This window comes from Chiloscyllium plagiosum, unplaced genomic scaffold (genome assembly GCF_037043375.1).
Source record: "Chiloscyllium plagiosum isolate Xiang-an unplaced genomic scaffold, Cpla_swu_hap1 HiC_scaffold_36, whole genome shotgun sequence".
Classification (NCBI taxonomy): Eukaryota; Metazoa; Chordata; class Chondrichthyes; order Orectolobiformes; family Hemiscylliidae; genus Chiloscyllium; species Chiloscyllium plagiosum.
In genome coordinates this window covers 49,866,275-49,888,556 of record NW_028270174.1, presented here as the reverse complement: position 1 = coordinate 49,888,556, position 22,282 = coordinate 49,866,275, and the positions used below count along the sequence as shown (strand labels likewise).

The 22,282-nt window shown below is 41.6% G+C and overlaps 1 protein-coding gene across 3 annotated transcripts in view; it reads left to right on the top strand.

Annotated features, from left to right (window-relative positions):
- Positions 1 to 4,973: 4,973 nt before the first annotated feature.
- The window catches only part of LOC148139944 (interleukin-8-like), a 44,033-nt gene continuing 26,724 nt past the window's right edge, over positions 4,974 to 22,282 (top strand). Inside the window, exons 1-3 of one of the 3 annotated variants that reach the window (XR_015753361.1) lie at positions 4,974 to 4,988; positions 5,316 to 5,519; positions 9,987 to 10,128. Coding sequence is in view for 1 of the 3 variants with exons in the window: in XM_087980157.1 (XP_087836283.1) it covers positions 5,456 to 5,519; positions 9,987 to 10,128 (206 nt within the window). In the remaining 2 variants the exon portion in view is untranslated. Of the gene's footprint in view, positions 4,989 to 5,200; positions 5,216 to 5,315; positions 5,520 to 9,986; positions 10,129 to 22,282 lie in introns of those variants that run through there. The other 2 variants (XR_015753362.1, XM_087980157.1) reach the window with 2 other exon arrangements.

Genomic DNA, 22,282 nt, shown 5'->3' with positions numbered 1-22,282 from the left:
TTTATGGGCATAAGGTCATGGGCTAGGTCTGAGTGAAAAGCTCTTCGGAGGGTTGGTGCTGATTAGATGGGCTGAATAGCCTCTTTCTGCTCTGGTGGGATTCTGTGATCAGTGTGCGGCTTGTGGGTGACTTAGTCTAGTCTCATGGTTCTGCTCCATAGCTGGAGCATGGTAAGTGGGGGAGAATGGGGGGGGACGGCACGGTGGCTCAGTGGTTAGCACTGCTGCCTCACAGCGCCAGAGACCCGGGTTCAATTCCCGCCTCAGGCGACTGACTATGTGGAGTTTGCACATTCTCCCCGTGTCTGCGTGGGTTTCCTCCAGGTGCTCCGGTTTCCTCCCACAGTCCAAAGATGTGCAGGTCAGGTGAATTGGCCATGCTAAATTGCCCGTAGTGTTAGGTAAGGGGTAAATGTAGGGATATGGGTGGGTTGCGCTTCGGCGGGGTAGTGTGGACTTGTTGGGCCAAAGGGCCTGTTTAATCTAATCTAATCTGAATGGAGAGACATCTCAAACAACTGGGTGTTGAAGCTGCAACCTGCACCATTTCTGTATGGGCAGCAGGAGACTGATCGGACTGGCTGCCAGGCAATAGCAAATGCACTGGTCGAGGAGCAGTGGTACGAAGAGAGGAGACGATCACTTTCAGTACGGCAGAGTTACTGCCTTTCTCATGGGAGAGCCTTCAGTCATCATTTGATCTGTCAGAAAACAAATTGCTGGGCTACTGAGGGATCCTGCCTATCACTTTAAACAATTCTATTTACAGCCGTGGTGCCAATAACCTCAGCTTGCATAGCAGCAAGTATGGATTTCACAGTCTCGGTCTGATTATCCACGGCAGCACTGAGATGCTGTGCGGCGATATAGTCTGCAACATCAGCCATCAGACAGTACAATATGGTCAGCTCCACAAGAGCACTGGTGGAGCAAGCCACCATAATCGGGCTTTGGTATGGGTATGAAAGCTTGGAAGCTGGGCTCCTCCTTACTCCTTGTCAGATCTACTTCCGCGCATATGTTAAAATAGGAGAAAGTGAGGACTGCAGATGCTGGAGATCAGAGCTGAAAATGTGTTGCTGGAAAAGCGCAGCAGGTCAGGCAGCATCCAGGAAACAGGAGAATCGAAGAAGGGCTTATGCCCGAAACGTCGATTCTCCTGTTCCCTGGATGCTGCCTGACCTGCTGCGCTTTTCCAGCAACACATTTTCAGCATATGTTAAAATAGACTCATAGAGTCATAGAGATATACAGCATGGTCCAACTTGTCCATGTTGACCAGATATCCTAACCTAATCTAGTCCCATTTGCCAACACCTGCCCATTTCGCTTCAAACCCTTCCTATTCATCTACCCATCCAGATACCTTTTAAATGTTATAATTTAACCAGCCTCCACCACTTCCTCTTCCATACACGTACCACCCTCTGCATGAAAAAGTTGCCCTTTAGGTCTCTTTTATATCTTTCCCCTCTCACCTTAAACCTATGCCCTCTAGTTCTGGACTTCCCCACCCCAGGGAAAAGACTTTGTCTATTTATCCTATCCATGCCCCTCATGATTTTATAAACCTCTATAAGGTCACCTCTCAGTTTCCGAAGCTCCAGGGAAAACAGCCCCAGCCTATTCAGCCTCTCCCTGTAGATCAAATCTTCCAACTCTGGCAACATCCTCATAAATCTTTTCTGAACCCTTTCAAGTTTCACAACATCCTCCCAATAGGAGGGAGACACAATATTCCCCAAGCGACCTAACCAATATCCTGTATAGCCGCAACATGACCTCAACTTCCCAACTTCTATACTCAGTGCTCTGTCCAATAAAGGAAAACATACCAACAGCTTCTTCACTATCCTATCTCTCTGCAGTCTCCTGTACATTACTAATTTAAGGTTTTGTTGGAGAACTCATGTGTGATGATACCCTCTTGCAAGGGGATACAACACTAGCCTCTCAACAGTAGGTTGCAGCCAACTGGCACTGGGTAACTTACCACATATTCTTGTAGCCTCTATGCAACCCTCCAATGTGTACTGTCAGTATCTGAGCAGCTGCTTATAAACATCAAGTCAAGTTACTGTAGCTCTGCCTGGTGTTGCACCCATCCTTCATAGATAGGCAGTACTGGTTAAAGTGAGGATTTCTAGTGAAGGAAGGTTCTATACATTTTGTTTTCACCTGCTTTTCAGATAGTGTGTTCCAAAGCATAATAGCCCCATGTGTGAAAACTCTTCTCATTTCTCTTCTAGTTCTTTTGCCAATAATTATAAATCTATATCCTCTCACTAAGGAAAACAACTCCGAGACAATACATAATCTAAATTCTTCATTCAACAATTTTGAACAGCTCTATTAGGTTACCCATAGGCACAGTGATTCAGTGGTTAGCACTGTAGCCTCACAGCGCCAGGGACTAGGGTTCGATTCCAGCCTCGGGTAACTGTCTGTGTGGAGTTTGCACACTCTCCCCATGTTTGCTTGGGGTTCCTCCAGGTGCTCTGGTTTCCTCCCACAATATACAGATGTGCAGATCAGGTAAATTGGCCGTGCTAAATTGCCCAGAGTGTTAGGTCCATTAGTCAGAGGTAAATGGAGGGGGATGGGTCTGGGTGGGTTACTCTTCGGAGGGTCAGTGTAGACCTGTTGGGCCAAATGGCCTGGTTCCTTACTATAGGGAATCTAAATCTCCACCAGCAGGTACCAATCCCAGGTTCCCTAAACATTTGCATAATTGGCAAATTACATCCTTCTAAACCTCCTTTATAGTATAAACCCTATCCCACTACCTCTAAGGTCTTAACAGCATCTCTCAAGTATTGTGCCCAGAATTGTTTGCGATACTCCAGCTGAAGCCTAATCAGTGACTTTTTTGAAAAAGAATTGTTCACGTTCAGGGGTAGACCAGCACTTTATTGCTTATTCCTACTTGCCCTTGATAATGAGGTGATAAGCTTCTTCTCTGAACTGCTGCAGTCCACGGGGAATAGATACACCCACAATGCTGTTTGGAAAAATATTCCAGGATTTTGACCAAGCAACAGTGAGGAACACCAACATAGTTCCAAATCAGCCTATGTGTGGCTTGGAGGGAAACTTGTCAGTAGTGGCGATCTATATATCCACTACCTTTGTCTTTTTGGCTGTGAGACGTCTCAGGTTTGGAAGAAATTGACAAAAGAGCCTTGGTGAGCTGCTAAGCGAATATCTGTGAAGTACCCCCCTGCTGCCATTGTGCTTTGGTGATGCAGGGGTTGACTGTTGAAAGTGGTGAGTAGGATGTTGATCAAGTGAGTAGTTTTGTCCTGGATGGTGTTGACCTTGTTGACTGTTTTGGAGATTCCTACACAAGTGGGGAATATTTCATTAGACTTCTGACTCAAGCCTTGTAAATGGTAATAGGCACTGAGGAGTCATGAGTATGTTATTTGCTGCAGATTTCCTACCCTCTGACCTGCTAGTGGTTATATAATTGATTCAGTTCGGGTTCTAGTCAATGGCAATGCTATGTGTGAGGATGGGTTTATATTTGTCTCCTCCTTTAGTGAGTTGCTAAATTGTCAACCATCATTAATGTTGGGATACAGCAGGATTACAGAGCTTAGATCGGATCCATTTGTTAGCCCTGGCAATCAGACGCTGCTAATGTTGCTTAGCATGCAAGTAGTTACAATGTGTTGTAGCTTCATCAGGTTGATGCTTCATTCTTAGGTACACCTGTTCTGCCGTGTGCTCTCGTGGTCTTCATTTAACCCAGGGTTGATTCCCCAGGTTGAGTGAAGAACATGCTCTGTTATGAGGTTATAAATTATGGTTGAATACAGTTCTACTGCTGTTGGATGGCCCATAATACCTCATGGATACCCTTCTTTGATTTGAGTTCATTTTTAAACATTTAGTCGAATTTCCTCTCTTTTACATTCAATACCCCTATTTAAAAATACGTATCCATGATGCTTTCTTAGCTTCCCTATCATCCTGCCCTAGCATCTTGTGAATGTATGAACATGCATCCACAGGTTCCTCTGCAGAAGTCACAAAGCCCATTAAGCTGGCTCTCTGTATAGAGCAATCAGTCATAGAGTGTCACAGAGTCATAGGGATGTACAGCATGGAAACAGAATCTTCAACCCATTCCCCTGCTCTATCTCTAATTCTGTAAGATTAGTTCTCTCAAGAGTTATTGAATTTCTGCTTGAAGCTATCGATCATCTCCAGCTCCTTCCAACTGGCACTACATCACTCCTAACAAACCTGTCTCCTTTATCCCTTGGAGCAGCAGCTCCCAAGTCCCAGTGGCACCACACAAAGATGTTGTACCTTTGGCACAAGAGTATTCATTCATGGGAGCAGGTAAATTACGGGATGAAAGAAGCCCCTCACTAAAAGTCCATGTAATATTGATCAGACAGTCAGTAATGAACTTTAGACACGTTCTGTGAGGGGACAAGGCTGCTAACGTTTATCTGCTTATTATCGTCTAAATGCTGACATTGTTTATTGATATTTATATTTCTCTTATCTTTGTGCTGTAATTGTTATTGCTGCTGCTGCTCTTAAATCATTTAGGCATAATGTGAAACTGTTTCAGTTTTTATAATACCAACATATTAATGTTACAAATATTGCCAAGTTAGAAAATGATTAGCTAGCTTAATTTTTATTTAACGTTTGGCAGTAACTGTCTCACTTTTTAAGGCTTTGAGCAGACAATTTGCATTCTTTACACTGTTGTTGCAATAAAAGTTCACTGCCCCTTTTCTCAATCCCGTCATCTTGTGTGAATTCCCGGATGGAATAAATATTTTGGCATTTTCATTATTGCACAATGTAAGAGCCATCGGCCATGCTCGAACTGCAACTCTGACACAAGATAAGGCCCAAGCAACATCTGGCTTTGTATCCTCCAACTTTTAGCATATCTGACATAGAACAGACTACAAGTTTCAGTTGTCCCTTCCTAACATCTTTCCCCATCTAAATTTCACATGGTAAACTCTAGTCCCGCCACCCTAATTTTGTTTGAATACGCTGCCCTGGCTTGTTCCAGCACTTTGCTAATCCTATTTTTAGACAGTCAACACATATTTATGAAAAGGAAGTCAAGTTGGACACAAATCTTAGGGTGTTCTGAGGAAGTAACAGCCTTGGTAAGGGACAGGAAAAGAAGCTTGAAACCTCCTTTACCTTGAGCTTGATGTAGTCAGAGATTGATGTGGTCTGTGTTATTAACTTGAAGGCTTTAATTTCACTGACTGTTTGACTGGTAAACAAGAATTTTCATCTGATCAGTTAATAATTAACGCTTTGTTTATTAGTTTTGCCTTAAAGATTGCACAAATTTCTGTACTGAAGCTAAGAAAGTCTGACTCGAGGTAAACAGAACAGTTGGGAGTGAGGCAAAGTTTACAGCAGCCCAATAGCAAAGAAGGAAAGGACACCATACAGCAACATCACAATGGACCGCAAAGCTCCTGGCATTATTATCTCTCTCTTTCTGCTATATCTGATAACTACAAAAGGTAAGATGTTATTTAGAGTTCTACTATACCTTTAACTGCTACTTCCTCATCTCACCTAACTACTCAGTTGGGAATCCCATGCCATTTCCCATTTTATTGATCAGCCTGGAAGTGAAGTTTAGTGCTATACAAGTGCATGAATGAATATGTGTGTTGGGATGAATGTACATGTGGATACTTGAGTGTGTATGTGTTGTGGGGAAAATCGCCAGCCTCTGAGTCAGAGTCGGGGTTCAACGACAGAGTTTATTGCACAAGAAAATACCGGAGCTCCTGGGAGAGAGATACCAACAGCACAGTGGGCAGCTGTGAGTCTTCTCTCAACCCAGAGCACGTGTCAAGATACTTTTATACATTTTGTAATATAATAGGTCAGTGAGGTTTTTGTCTCTGCAAAATAGTTTGTTTGTTGTTTACATTGCAGAGTCATTGATAGTTTCGATGCAATCATTGGCAGTTCCAGCGCAGCCTTTGTTAATTTCAGCACGGTCGTTGTCAGTTTCAGCACAGACATTGTCAATTTCAGTGTCTGAGGGGAATTCCATTACCGTAGTAGTGGGCACTAATCATTCTTCCTGAGAAGGACAATTACTGCAGCCCTGGATGTTAGCACTTTGTATTGAGTCTGTATCAAACAGTTAGCATTTCTGTCAAAGGTGTTGGCTGGACCGAGACACTTCAGCAGGCAGTATACACTACTCTTGTGTATTCTCTCCCCCATTCCCCTTAAACTAATCAACCAGGTTGTGAGTGCATTGGGGTGGCATTCTGGTGGTCCCAGGCAGTGTCTATGTTTGCTCTGCTGTCTCTCTCCATATTGTGGCCTGGCAGCTATTGTGTGTGTCAAGTGGCCAACTTATGGCTCAGCGGCCTACTTATGTGTCCATGTTCTGGATTAGTGGTGCTGGAAGAGCACAGCAGTTCAGGCAGCATCCAAGTAGCTTCGAAATCGACGTTTCGGGTTTCCTGATGAAGGGCTTTTGCCCGAAACGTCGATTTCGAAGCTACTTGGATGCTGCCTGAACTGCTGTGCTCTTCCAGCACCACTAACCCAGAATCTGGTTTCCAGCATCTGCAGTCATTGTTTTTACCTCTTATGTGTCCGTGTGCCTAGTGTCATGCTAACCCATGCCATATCCCACAGTGCGTGTGTGTGTGTGTATGAATGCTTGTGTTTGAATATATAGAGTCATAGAGATGTACAGCAGGGAAACAGACCCTTTGCTCCAATCCATCCATGCCAACCAGATATCCCAACCCAATCTAGTCCCATTTATATAGAACATAGAACATAGAAGAATACAGCGCAGTACAGGCCCTTTGGCCCTCGATGTTGCGCCGATCCAAGCCCACCTAACCTATACTAACCCACTATCCTCCATATACCTATCCAATGCCCGCTTAAATGCCCATAAAGAGGGAGAGTCCACCACTGCTACTGGCAGGGCATTCCATGAACTTACGACTCGCTGAGTGAAGAACCTACCCCTAACTTCAGTCCTATATCTACCCCCCCTTAATTTAAAGCTATGCCCCCTTGTAATACCCGACTCCATACGCGGGAAAAGGTTCACACTGTCAACCCTATCTAACCCCCTAATCATCTTGTACACCTCAATCAAGTCACCCCTAAACCTTCTTTTCTCTAATGAAAACAGCCCCAAGTGTCAACACCTGGCCCATATCCCTCCAAACCCTTCCTCTTCATATACCCATCTAAATGCCTCTTAAATGTTGTAATTGTCCCAGTCTCCACTACTTCCTCTGGCAGCTTATTCCATACACGTACCACCCTCTGCGTGAAAAAGTTGCCCCGTAGGTCTCTTTTATATCTTTCCCCTCTCACCCTAAACCTATGCCCTCTAGTTCCGAACACCCCACTCCAGGGAAAAGACTTTGTCTATTTATCCTATCCATGTCCCTCATGATTTTATAAACCTCTATCAGGTCACCCCTCAGCCTCGACGTTCCGGGGAAAACAGCCCTAGCCTATTCAACCTCTCCTTATAGCTCAAATCCTCCAACCCTGGCAACATCCTTGTAAATCTTTTCTGAACCCTTTCAAGTTTCACAACATCTTTCTTATACAAAGGAGACCAGAAGTGCACACAATATTCCAACAGTGGCCTAACCAATGTGTGACTGCATCCTTGTGTGTGTTTAATGGAGCAAGCTCAAAATGTACTGCTCAAGCTGCTCACAAGTTGTCCCATTTGGGATAATCCTGTTGGGAAAAAAAAGGTTTTAAATGCACAAGTTACATAAAACAAGAAATCAATAAGAGGGAATATTAAAAGAATGTGGATTTTCTTTGAGTGTGAAATTAGCTGGGCATCAAGCCATTATATAAAATACAATGGGTGACCATATCCCTGAGACAACTCCTTAGGGAAGAAAGAAGAGGGTTTGTGTTCAAAGCATGGTATGGACTGAACTTTGCACTCCCATTTCAGAACAGCAAGTACTAGAGTTGAAAAATGGCTAATAAATGACAAAGGTGAAGGTCCTGTCCTTATTTTCAGTGCTGGCAAGTTTCAGTGGTATAAAAAGGGGGCTTGTTAAGCCCTACATATTACTTCACTAAAATTTCTGCTGTCGTTTTGGAAATAACTATTTCAGAAGTTATGCAGTTTTAAGCAAAGTGACTGTATTTTGAAAACCTTTCTAAATCTTAACTGCAAGTGGCCACAGATTGAAGACAGGAAATGTATAAAAGTTGAGTAAAAGGGTTATTGTCTCCTCTACAATTCCTCATGATAATGCTGTACCCTGAGTTATATCTGTGTTTTCTATAGTTAGTGAGGACAGTGCTGTGATGGAAATAGTTCGTGACTATTAAATAGTGCCTGCCAGACTGTCCCTTCCAACAATAAGTGGAAGAGCAAAGGTAAAGATAGAAAAGTATTCAGATGCTTTAGGCTCGTTTATCATTGAATAAAATGCTATTCTGAATTGTTCAATATTGAAAGGCTAGTCTAATGTGAGAAACAGAGTTCTCACAGTTGAAACATACCCCTTTGTTCTCACTCATTCGTAACAGATTAGCTCAGCCATCTGTTTGTCCATTTAAAAGTTTTGACAGTTGGTTGAGCATTCATGCCTTCTTTGAATATCAGCTCAGCTACCTGTGCGGCTGCTGAAAAGTTTAAAAGATATCTAAACATTTCAGTCTTTGCCGATCATTGGCTGAGTATGACAGTTTGTTAGCTTGATCAAAGTTTGAGATTTTGTTAGACTTCAAAAGCATTAATGTACTCTTTACAACAGCTTTCTTGGGAAATATGGGTTTGATGACTTGGCTGCCTTGAAAATTACTATTGGTTTCCAATCTGCTGAGTCTGTCGGCACAACTGCCATGGGAAATTTGAGTTTACTTCTTTTGACAGACTTATGAGCTTCTCAAAGACTTTGTAATGCTATTGTAGTCTTGTGAATTTGGTTTGAGGAAGAATTTCTTTATCCAAAGGGTTATGAATCTGTGAATTGCCTGTCCAGTGAAGCAGTTGAAGTTACCTCATTAAATGTTTTTAAGACAAAGATAGAGTTTTGATAAGTAAAGGAATTAAGGGTTACGGTGAGTCGATAGGTGAGGAACTGAGTCCATAAAAAGATCAGTCTTGATCTTATTGAATAGTGGAGCAAGGTTGATGGGCTGGATGGCTGCCTCTTGCTCCTGTTTCTTATGTTCTTCTGCTCTTGTGTTTGTAAAGTAGATATTGGGTGAGCTGTCTGGGGGATTGAGAGTAGGAGAGGGTGGGGAGGGATGGGATATGGTGATGATGGGTGTCTGGGGAACAGGGTAATGGTGATAACATGTAGAAGTGAAGGGCTGAGGTGGGTAAATGGGAATAGATCAGAAGCTGAGGGTTATGCTGATCTCCACAAATGGAACAATTCTTTTGCGAACAAAGGCAGATCTTTCAACCTATCGGCCTCAGTATTGGCCTATCATTTTCTCTCATTTCAGGTTATCTTGTCCTCTGAGAGATAGGAATCCGACCTGTGCCGCAGTGCCAGAATGGAGGCAAGACTGTGACGTTGAATTGGCAATTCCTGACTTTATAATAAAACTACACTCCTGGATTTCCTCAAAAGCAGAAAAATAAGTGTAACTAAAATACTTAGTGGGCAGCACGGTGGCATAGTGGTTAGCACTGCTGCCTCACAGCGCCAGAGACCCGGGTTCAATTCCCGCCTCAGGCGACTGACTGTGTGGAGTTTGCACATTCTCCCCATGTCTGCATGGGTTTCCTCCGGGTGCTCCGGTTTCCTCCCACAGTCCAAAGATGTGCAGGTCAGGTGAATTGGCCATGCTAAATTGCCTGTAGTGTTAGGTAAATATAGGGGTATGGGTGGGTGGCGGGTCGGTGTGGACTTGTTGGGCCGAAGGCCCTGTTTCCACACTGTAAGTAATCTAATCTAAACTTATTATAATCCTTAATGGTCTGTAATACTTCTTTGTTACAGATGTATCTGCAGGAAGGATACCTATATTAGTGAATCCACGCTGCCAATGCATCAATAATACATCTCACGTAATCAATCGAAGGCTAATGAGAGATATTGATATAATTCCAGCTTCTCCCCATTGTCCACATGTAGAAGTAATGTAAGTCTTATTTTTAAACAACCTGTTTGTGTTCATTGTGGTATTTATAATGTTAATGTATTTATTTTACTATTGATCATGGCCATTTCGGGGTATGACCAAGATATTGAATCATTGGGTGGGGACTGGGACAAGATGGAGAGAAATGAAGCAATCGAGTGTGGAAAGGAAAGCAAGGCGGGAAAGCTTAACAATTGGAAGTTGGAAAGTTCTGGAAGGAGGCCATAAATCTCGGTTGGGATTTGCTTGATATCAACCGGGGAGTGAGAATGGTAAATGTCTGAGTACAAAATAAACAATAATACTTTTAGATCAAGAACAATAATCTACATATTCTGGGGGCTGACTTAGGGATTATAATGAAGACAGAAATTCAGTTATGTAACATGGCTTGTATTGTACTGGGGTTCTCTGGTACATTGTTAATATTTTGAGGGGCATGGATAGGATAAATAGACAAAGTCTTTTCCCTGGGTGGGGGAGTCCAGAACTAGAGGGCATAGGTTTAGGGTGAGAGGGGAAAGATATAAAAGGGACCTAAGGGGCAACTTTTTCACGCAGAGGGTGGTACGTGTATGGAATGAGCTGCCAGAGGAAGTGGTGGAGGCTGGTACAATTGCAAAATTTAAGAGGTATTTGGATGGGTATATGAATAGGAAGGTTTGGAGGGATATGGGCCGGGTGCTGGCAGGTGGGACTAGATTGGGTTGGGATATCTGGTCGGCATGGACGGGTTGGACTGAAGCATCTGTTTCCATGCTGTACATCTCTATGATGCTATGACTCTTTGACATGAAATGCAGCAAGTTCCCTTCTCCACTGACAGAAAATCACACTGTAGATGCTGAAGATCTGAAATGAAAACAGAAAAACATTGAAGTACTCAGCAGGTCTGGGAATATTTTTTTGATTTCATTTGGAGGATGTGGCCAGCATTTATTGTCCGTCCCGAGTTATCCTTAAGAAGGTGGTGGTGAGTCACCTTCTTGAATTACTGCAGTCCACCTGCTGTGGGCTGAGCCACAATGCCCTAAGGGAGGGAATTCCAGGATTTTGACCAAGTGACAGTGAAGGAACAGCAATATGCTTCCAAGACAAGATGGTGAGTGACTTAGAAGGGAACTTGCAGTTGGTGGTGTTCCCGTTTCTGCTGACCCTGTCCTTCTGATGGAAGTGTTCATTGGTTTGGAAGGGGAGATCTGAGGATCTTTGGTGAATTTCAGTAGGGTATCTTGTACATAGCTTCTCTGAGTAGATGGAGGAACTGGATGTTTATGGTGCCAGTCCAGTGAGCTGCTTTGACTTGGATGGTCTCAAACTTCTTGAGTATTGTTGGAGCTGCACCCATCGAGGCATGTGGGACATTTTCCATCATACTCCTGACTTGGGCCTTGTAGATGATGGACAGCCTTTGGGGAATCAGGAGATGGGTTGCTTGCCACAGTATTCCCAGCCTCTGACCAGCTCTTGCAGTCACTATGTTTATATAATGAGTTCAGTGAATTTCAGTAATTCCAAAGATGATACAAGGTTGATTCAGTGACGGTAACATTAATGATTAGCAGTGGTTATATTGTACCTGATTGGAGATGGTCACAGCCTGGTATTTGTATGACGTGAATGTTACTTGCTACTTGTCAGCCCAAGCTTGGATATTGTCCAGATCTTGTTGCATTTGGATATGGACTGTTTCAGTATTTGAGAAGTCATGAACAGTGTTGAACACTGTGTAATCACCAGCGACCATCCCCACCACATCCACAAGCATCCACTCCCTCCATCATGTGGAATAATGGACTTTCAGCCTGGTGGAGATACAAGTACAAATAGAATAAATAGAATATATCGCTTCAACACTTCTTATTCAGAAAGGAAATGGAATGGCTCTTCCCAGATGTTATTTCCTCTTTGGCAAAAGTTCTGAATGAGACACTAATGGCACAAACGTCCACAAAATGTAAAAATATGCTCGTGCTGCTAGAGCTGCACTGCTCCAGGCTCGGTCCTGGGTGCTGCCATCTTCCGAGAGTGCTGTCACCAAACATGGATTTCTCAGAAAGTTGCCCCCAACCCGACACCACCGTGTCATCCAATAGGTGGTCATTCCTGATTTCTGGGTCCCAGCATCAGGACACTCACGCTGGGCATCCAGGCCTGCACAATGACTTTCCCAGCACTAACTGACTACCTTGTGGGCAGCCACTGATTGGCTGGTTAACACTTCACCCTCTGTGCTAAATGGTTGAGGGGGTGGATGTTGTTGGTGTTGGGGTCATGAACTGCCTCATCCCACTGGAAATTGAGAAATCCTGCTCAGTGTTTCAGATCAAACACCTTCCATCAGAATTGGAAAAATATGACTTCTCATTGTAATTCTCTGTCCTGCTCCCACTCTGACACTGACCTTGTAAACAGTTTTAACAAAAGACATGGAGCACATTTTCTGATTTACTCGTCCAGTTTGTACTCACTTTTGTTTTGCACTGTCACTCTTTTTTGTCAATTGGTATCACACGCCTTCCACTCACTCACAAACCTTCACTTCTGTTCTCATCTCTCCTCCTTCCTTCTCTATCTCTGAGGAAGGGGAAAATTTATTCATTTTCCAGACTGATGAAAGATAATCAACCTGAAATGCATATGAAAGCCCAAAACATATGAAGCCACTTTCACAGTCACTGAGAGAAAGGAAGTTGTTTTAGAATTAATTGATGGGATGTGAGAATAATTGGCTTGACAGTCCCTAACTGTCCTGGTGGTGGTGAGCTGTTTTCTTTAATTGCTGTCGTAAGGGTTGGTGTGGGCTAGGTGTGTGAAATATGCTGTTAGGAAGGTTTGCTTCAGGGATTTTGACCCAGCAGCAGTGAAGAAAGGGTGGTATAGTATTTAGTCAGAATTGGGTGTGGCTGGGAAGGGAACATGCAGGTCATGGTGTTCACATGTATCTGCTACCCTTATCCTTTGAAGTGGTATTGATCACAGGTTTAGAACCTGTGATCCTTCCTGAGCATATCCTGCCTCTCTTCTGAGCTGACATGCTCCAATATTCCTCTGAATCTCCTTTGCATCTGCTCCAGTGCAATCACATCCTTCCTATAGTGTGGTGACCAAAACTGCACAGTACTCCAGCAATACTTTAATCAAAGTTCTGTACAGCTCTAACATAACCTCCCTGCTCTTAAATTCTAAGCCATGACGTATAAAGGCAAGTGCCCTTTTTGCCATCTTAACAACCTTATTAAACTCTCCTGCCACTTTCAGGGATTTGTTAACAAGCACCTCGAGATCCCTCTGTTCCTCTGAGCTTCCTAACGTCCCATAATGCACTGAGTACTCACTTGATTGTTACTTCTTCCAAATTGGACCTCCTCACATTTATCAGGGTAAAACTCCACCTGCCACTCATCTGCACATCCAACCAATCCCGTACATATCCTCTCCTTCCTTCCTCACTATTAACCACCTGGCCAATCTTTGTGTCATCAGCAAACTTATCAACCTCAAATTGTCAACTACATTGTTCATGTACACCATGAACGTTAAGGGACCCAGAACTGATCCTTGTGGTACACTGCGAGAAACCAGCCTAACGAATCTGTTTGAATTCTTTGAGGAGGTAACAAGCAAGTTAGATGAAGCACAGCCAGTGGACATGATCTATTTGGATTTCTAGAAGCCTTTGACAGAGTATTGCTCATGAGGCTGATAAATAAGATAAGAACCCATGGTGTTGGGGCATGGATAGAGGATTGGCTGACTGGCAGCAGGCAGACAGTTCAGGATAAAAGGATCTTGGTCAGGATGGCAGCTGGTGACTAAGGAGAACTGCAGGCCACAACTTTTCGCATTATACATTAACAATTTGGACAAAGGGCCTGAGGGTATTGTTGCCAAATTTATAGATGACACAAAGATGGGTGGAGAGATAGGTTGTGTTGAGGAGGCAGGGAGGCTGCAGAAAGATTTGGACTAGGAGAATGGTCAAAGAAGTGGCAGATGGACGACAATGTGGCAAAATGTGGGATTATGCACTTTGGTAGGAAGAATAGAGGTGTCGAGGCGAGAGTGTGGCGCTGGAAAAGCACAGCAGGTCAGGCAGCATCCGAGGAGCAGGAGAGTCCCAGCATCTGCAGTCCTCACTTTCTCCTAGAACAGAGGTGTAGACTATTTTCTAAATGGAGAAATGGTTTGGAAATCTGAAGCTCAAAGGGACTTAGGAATCCTAGTTCAATATTCTCTTAAGATTTGAATGCAGGTTCATTTGAGATGAGGAAGGTATATGTTAGCATCCATGTTGTGAGGGTTAAAATACAAGAGCATGCATGTATAGCCGAGGCTGTTTAAGACTGTGGTAAGACCGCATTTGGAATATTGTGAGCAGATTTGTACCTGTATCTAAGGAAGGGTGTGCTAGCATTGGAGGTGGTCCCCACAGGAGGAGTTTGATCCTGGAGTTAAAGGGCTTCTCATATGAGAACCAGTTATGGACTCTGGTTCTTTATTCAATAGGATTTAGAAAGATGAGGGGGGCATCTCATTGGAACTTACAGAATGCTGAAAGGCTTAGATAGAATGAACACGACAAAGATGTTTCCACTAATAAGAGAGACTAGGACCTGAGGGAAGAGTCACAGGGTAACGTTTCATACTGAGATGAGGGGGAATTTCTTCAGGTGAATCTATGGAATACATTGCCACAGGAAGCTGTGGAGGCCATGTCCTTAAGTGTGTTTAAAGTTGAGATAGATGGGTTCGTGATTAGTCAGGGTTACAGGACGAAGGCAGGAGAATGGGGTTGAGAAATATATTAGCCATAATGGAATGGCACTTTCGACTCGATAAACTGAATGTGTAATTATGCTCCTATATCTTATTGCCCACCCTCTGCCTTCTACTGATCCTCCCCCTGTCCTGCCTGAAGGTCCAGAATGTTGAGTTGCCAATCCTGTCCCTTCCTCAACGTTCAGGGATCCCTGGTTGACGAGGGATATTGAGGTTCTGGTCAGGAAAAAGAAGAAGCATGCATTGGCTTGAAGCTGTCATACTCAAGTGAATCCCTTTGACAACTATAAATAGTGTAGGAGCAGAGATAAAACCAAAATCACAAAAGCATAAAGTGGGTATGAGATGGAGCTGGTCGACCAGGTTAAAGATAATCCGAAGAGGTTCTATAGCTCTATTCAGCATAAAAAGGTAGCTAGGGAGAGATTAAAGATTAGCGTGGCCGACTATATGTCAATCCAATGGAGATGGGGAAGATTTTTAATGAATATTTCTCCTCAGTGTTTACTGAGGAGAGAATCATGGATGCTACGGAAAGAAGGGAAACAAGTGGAGGTGTTTTGGACTGCATACATATTATCAGACAGGAAGTGTTTGCAACCTTAAAGCATATTAAGATGAATCAATCCCCTGGGCCTGATCAAGCTCATTCTTGGATGTTGTGGGAGGCTAGGGAAGAAATTGTAGAGGCCATTGCAGAGATTTTTGCTTCATCTTTAGCCACTGGCGAAGCTTCAGAAGTCAGGAGGATGGCTAAAGTTGATCCATTGTTTAAGAAAGATAGCATAAACAAACTAGAGAACTACAGGCCAGTGAGCCTGACATCAGTGGTAGGCAATGTTTTTGGAGATGGTACTAAGGAACAGAGATCTTAATGAGATGGGGAAGTGGGCTGAAGATTTGCAAATGCAATTCAATATGATAAGTGTGAGGTGTTGCACTTTGGAAAGTCAAAACCAAAATCAGACTTTTCCAGTAAAAGGTAAGGTCCTGAGGAGTGTTGTGGAACAGAAGGACCTAGGAATACAAATACATAGTTAGTTGAAAATGGCTCCACAGATAGACAGGGTGGTGAAGAAGGCATTTAGCATGTTGGCCTTCATCGGTTGAGGCATTGAGTAGAGGAAATGGGACGTTATGTTACTGTTGTATAAGTCGTTGGTGAGGCCACACTTGGAGTATTGGGTACAGTTTTGGTTAAAGAAAGGACATAGTAAAACTGGGAAAAGTGAGAAGAAGATTTGTAAGAATATTACCAGGATTAGTAGGCCTGAGTTATAGGGAGAGGTTGGCCAGGATAGGACTGTATTCTTTGGAACATAGGAGAATGAAGGGTGACCTTAGTGAAGTGAATAAAATCATGAGGGGCATAGATAGGATAAATACATTTGGTCTTTTTTCCAGTTTTATGAAATTGAAAACTACAGGGCAGGGTTTAAGGTGAGAGGGGAAAGATTTAGGAAGGACCTGAGAGGCAATTTCTTCACACAGAGAGTGGTGAGTATATAGAATGAGCTGCCATAGAAAGTGGTTAAAGCAGGTACAATAGCAATGTTTTAAAAACATTTAGTTAGGTACATGGATGGGAAGGGTTGAGAGGGAGATGGACTAAGTGCAGCAACTGGAACTCACTGAGTGGGCACCATGGTCAGTTTGGGCTGAAGTCCTTGTTACCATGCTGTATTACTCTATAACTCTATGACTCTAACTATGTCTCTGTGATGGCAAAAACATTGCAATTCCACATGTTAATCCATCCCCATAACTTATCTGCATTGCCTATGACACTTGTTGCTTTACATTAGTGGCCATTCATCCTCATTACACTCCTTTAAGACATCACACGGCTGAATGGGCTCTGCCTGGTTCCGTTTCTATGATATTCTGTTATTATTGAACGAATGCACTGTGAGCCCTGCCCTGCTGGACTAGTTTAAACTCATCCCAAAAGCATGAGCAAATCTTTCCGCAAGGATGTTGGTCCCATTCTGGTCCTTTCCACTTGTTCAGGGTGTTTCACTTGTATAAACCATTTCACTTATATAGACCATTCCACTAATATAGACCTTTCCACATATATAGACCATTCCACTTATATAGACCACTCCACTTGTATAAACCATTACACTAATATAGACCTTTCCACATATATAGACCATTCCACTTATATAGACCACTCCACTTGTATAAACCATTACACTAATATAGACCTTTCCACATATATAGACCATTCCACTTGTATAGACCACTCCACTTGTATAGACCACTCCACTTGTATAGACCATTTCACTTGTATAGACCATTTCACTTGTATAGACCATTTCACTTATATAGACCATTCCACATATATAGAACATTCCACTTGTGTAGACCATTCCACATATATAGAACATTTCACTTATATAGACCATTCATCTTATATAGACCATTCCACATATATAGACCATTCCATTTGTATAGACCATTTCACTTATATAGACCATTTCACTTATATAGACCATTCAACTTATATAGACCAATCCACTTATATAGACCATTCCACATATATAGACCATTCCACATATATAGACCATTCCACATATATAGACCATTCCATTTGTATAGACCATTTCACTTATATAGACCATTCAACTTATATAGACTATTTCACTTATATAGACCAATCCACATATATAGACCATTCCACTTATATAGACCATTCCACTTATATAGACCATTCCACTTATATAGACCATTCCACATATATAGAACATTTCACTTATATAGACCATTCATCTTATATAGACCATTCCACATATATAGACCATTCCATTTGTATAGACCATTTCACTTATATAGACCATTCAACTTATATAGACCATTCAACTTATATAGACCAATCCACTTATATAGACCATTCCACATATATAGACCATTCCATTTGTATAGACCATTTCACTTATATAGACCATTCAACTTATATAGACCATTCCACTTATATAGACCATTCCACTTGGATAGACCATTCCACTTGGATACACCATTCCACTTGGATACACCATTCCACTTGGATACACCATTCCACTTGGATACACCATTCCACTTGGATACACCATTCCACTTATATACACCATTCCACTTATATACACCATTCCACTTATATACACCATTCCACTTATATAGAACCTTCCACTTATATAGACCATTCCATTTGTATAGACCATTCCACTTATATAGACCATTGCACTTATATAGACCATTGCACTTATATAGACCACTCCACTTATATAGACCATTCCACTTATATAGACCATTCCACTTATATAAACCATTCCACTTATATAAACCATTCCACTTATATAAACCAGTTCACTTATATAAACCATTTCACTTATATAGACCATTCCACTTGTATAGACCATTCCACTTGTATAGACCATTCCACTTGTATAGACCATTCCACTTGTATAGAACATTCCACTTATATAGACCATTTCACTTATATAGGCCATTCCACTTACATAGACCATTTCACTTATATAGACCATTCCATTTGTATAGACCATTTCACTTATATTTATATTTTATTAAACAAATTACAAACAAACAGTTTACAAAAAACATTTACAGCTGTACATAAGAGACAGCAATGTTACAAAGGAGAGGAGCAGCAAAGCTAGGCCCCAAACCCTACCATTCAACCATTTTACAGGGAGATGAGGACAAACCTCAAATCCCAGTTCCATTTATGGCAAGACAGTGACAATGACATTTGTACATTAGACAATACTGTTACATACAAAGTGCAGACAATACAGACCCAGCAAGCCCCCATCCCTCCCACCTTCCGACCACTCTAAGGCAGCCCGCCCCTACCCACCTTCTGGTTCTCGGTCCACCCCATGCCCCTTCCAGTTCTCAGTCCGCCCTGACACACCTTTCGACCACCTCTAGGACAGCCCGCCCTGGTACCCGCCCAGGGCGACAGCAGTCAGGACAGCCTACCCACCTTCCGGCTTCACTAACCACCCTCAGCAACTTTCGACCACCTCTGGGGCAACCATTTCACTTATATAGACCATTTCACTTATATAGACCACTCCACTTATATAGACCATTTCACTTATATAGACCACTCCACTTATATAGACCACTCCACTTATATAGACCACTCCACTTATATAGACCACTCCACTTATATAGACCACTCCACTTATATAGACCATTCCACTTGTATAGACCATTCCACTTATATAGACCATTTCACTTATATAGACCATTCAACTTATATAGACCATTTCAATTATATAGACCATTTCACTTATATAGACCATTCCACTTATATAGACCATTCCACTTTCTTGACCATTTCACTTATATAGACCATTTCACTTATATAGACCACTCCACTTATATAGACCACTTCACTTATATAGACCATTTCACTTATATAGACCATTCCACTTATATAGACCATTTCACTTATATAGACCACTCCACTAATATAGACCATTCAACTTATATAGACCATTCCACTTGTATAAACCATTCCACTTGTATAAACCATTCCACTTGTATAAACCATTCCACTTGTATAAACCATTCCACTTGTATAAACCATTCCACTTGTATAAACCATTTCACCTATATAGACCATTCCACTTTCTTGACCATTTCACTTATATAGACCATTCCACTTATATAGACCATTCTACTAATATAGACCATTCAACTTATATAGACCATTTCACTTATATAGACCATTTCAATTATATAGACCATTTCACTTATATAGACCATTTCACCTATATAGACCATTCCACTTTCTTGACCATTTCACTTATATAGACCATTCCACTTATATAGACCATTCCACTAATATAGACCATTCAACTTATATAGACCATTTCACTTATATAGACCATTCCACTTATATAGACCATTCCACTTATATAGACCATTCCACTTGTATAGACCATTCCACTCGTATACACCATTCCACTTGTATAGACCATTCCAATTATATAGACCATTCCACTTATATAGACCATTCCACTTATATAGACCATTCCACTTATATAGACCATTTCACTTATATAGACCATTTCACTTATATGGACCATTTCACTTAGATAGACCATTCCACTTATATAGACCATTCCACTTATATAGACCTTTCCACTCGTATACACCATTCCACTTATTTTTTTTTCTTTTTTTTTTCCTTTAACCCCCACACTACCACCTAACTGCGGTAGTGCTTATTTTTTTTACCCAGCACCCATGGTGTGTGTGTGCAGGTGTGAGACACAGTGGAAGACACAAAGTGCACGAATCTTTATTTAATTTCCACCACCAGGAAGATAGGAAAACACCCGGGTGGCCAGTGACAAACACTGCCCTTAGACCATTCCACTCGTATAGACCACTCCACTTATATAGACCACTCCACTTATATAGACCACTCCACTTATATAGACCACTCCACTTATATAGACCACTCCACTTATATAGACCACTCCACTTATATAGACCACTCCACTTATATAGACCACTCCACTTATATAGACCACTCCACTTATATAGACCACTCCACTTGTATAGACCACTCCATTTGTATAGACCACTCCATTTGTATAGACCACTCCATTTGTATAGACCACTCCACTTGTATAAACCATTCCACTTGTATAAACCATTCCACTTGTATAAACCATTCCACTTGTATAAACCATTCCACTTGTATAGACCATTCCACTTGTATAGACCACTTCACTTGTATAAACCATTTCACTTGTATAAACCATTTCACTTGTATAAACCATTCCACTTGTATACACCATTCCACTTGTATACACCATTCCACTTGTATACACCATTCCACTTGTATACACCATTCCACTTGTATACACCATTCCACTTGTATACACCATTCCACTTATTTTTTTTTCTTTTTTTTTTCTTTTTTTTTCCTTTAACCCCCACACTACCACCTAACTGCGGTAGTGCTTATTTTTTTTCCCCAGCACCCATGGTGTGTGTGTGCAGGTGTGAGACACAGAGGAAGACACAAAGTGCACGAATCTTTATTTAATTTCCACCACCAGGAAGATAGGAAAACACCCGGGTGGCCAGTGACAAACACTGCCCTTAAACCACTCCACTTGTATACACCACTCCACTTGTATACACCACTCCACTTGTATACACCACTCCACTTGTATACACCACTCCACTTGTATACACCACTCCACTTATATAGACCGTTCCAATTACATAGACCATTCCACTTATATAGACCATTTCGCTTATGTAGACCACTCCACTTATATAGACCATTCAACTTATATAGACCATTTCAATTATATAGACCATTTCACTTATGTAGACCATTCCACTTGTATAGACCATTCCACTTGTATAGACCATTCCACTTGTATAGACCATTCCACTTGTATAGACCATTCCACTTGTATAGACCATTCCACTTGTATAGACCATTCCACTTGTATAGACCATTCCACTTGTATAGACCATTCCACTTGTATAGACCATTCCTCTAGTATAAACCATTCCACTTATATAGACCATTTCACTGATATAGACCATTCAACTTATATAGACCATTTCAATTATATAGACCATTTCACTTATATCGACCATTCCACTTGTATAAAGCATTTCACTTATATAGACCATTTCAATTATATAGACCATTTCACTTATATAGACCACTCCACTTATATAGACCATTCAACTTATATAGACTATTCCACTTATATAGACCATTCCACTTATATAGACCATTCCACTTATATAGACCATTCCACTTATATAGACCATTCCACTTATATAGACCATTCCACTTATATAGACCATTCCACTTATATAGACCATTCCACTTATATAGACCATTCCACTTATATAGACCATTCCACTTATATAGACCATTTCACTTATGTAGACCATTCCACTTGTATAGACCATTCCACGTGTATAAACCATTCCACTTATATAGACCATTCCACTTGTATAGACCATTCCTCTAGTATAAACCATTCCACTTATATAGACCATTTCACTGATATAGACCATTCAACTTATATAGACCATTTCAATTATATAGACCATTTCACTTATATCGACCATTCCACTTATATAGACCATTCAACTTATATAGACTATTCCACTTATATAGACCATTCCACTTATATAGACCATTCCACTTATATAGACTATTCCACTTATATAGACCATTCCACTTATATAGACCATTCCACTTATATAGACCATTCCACTTATATAGACCATTCCACTTATATAGACTATTCCACGTGTATAAACCATTCCACTTATATAGACCATTCCACTTGTATAGAACTTTCCACTTATA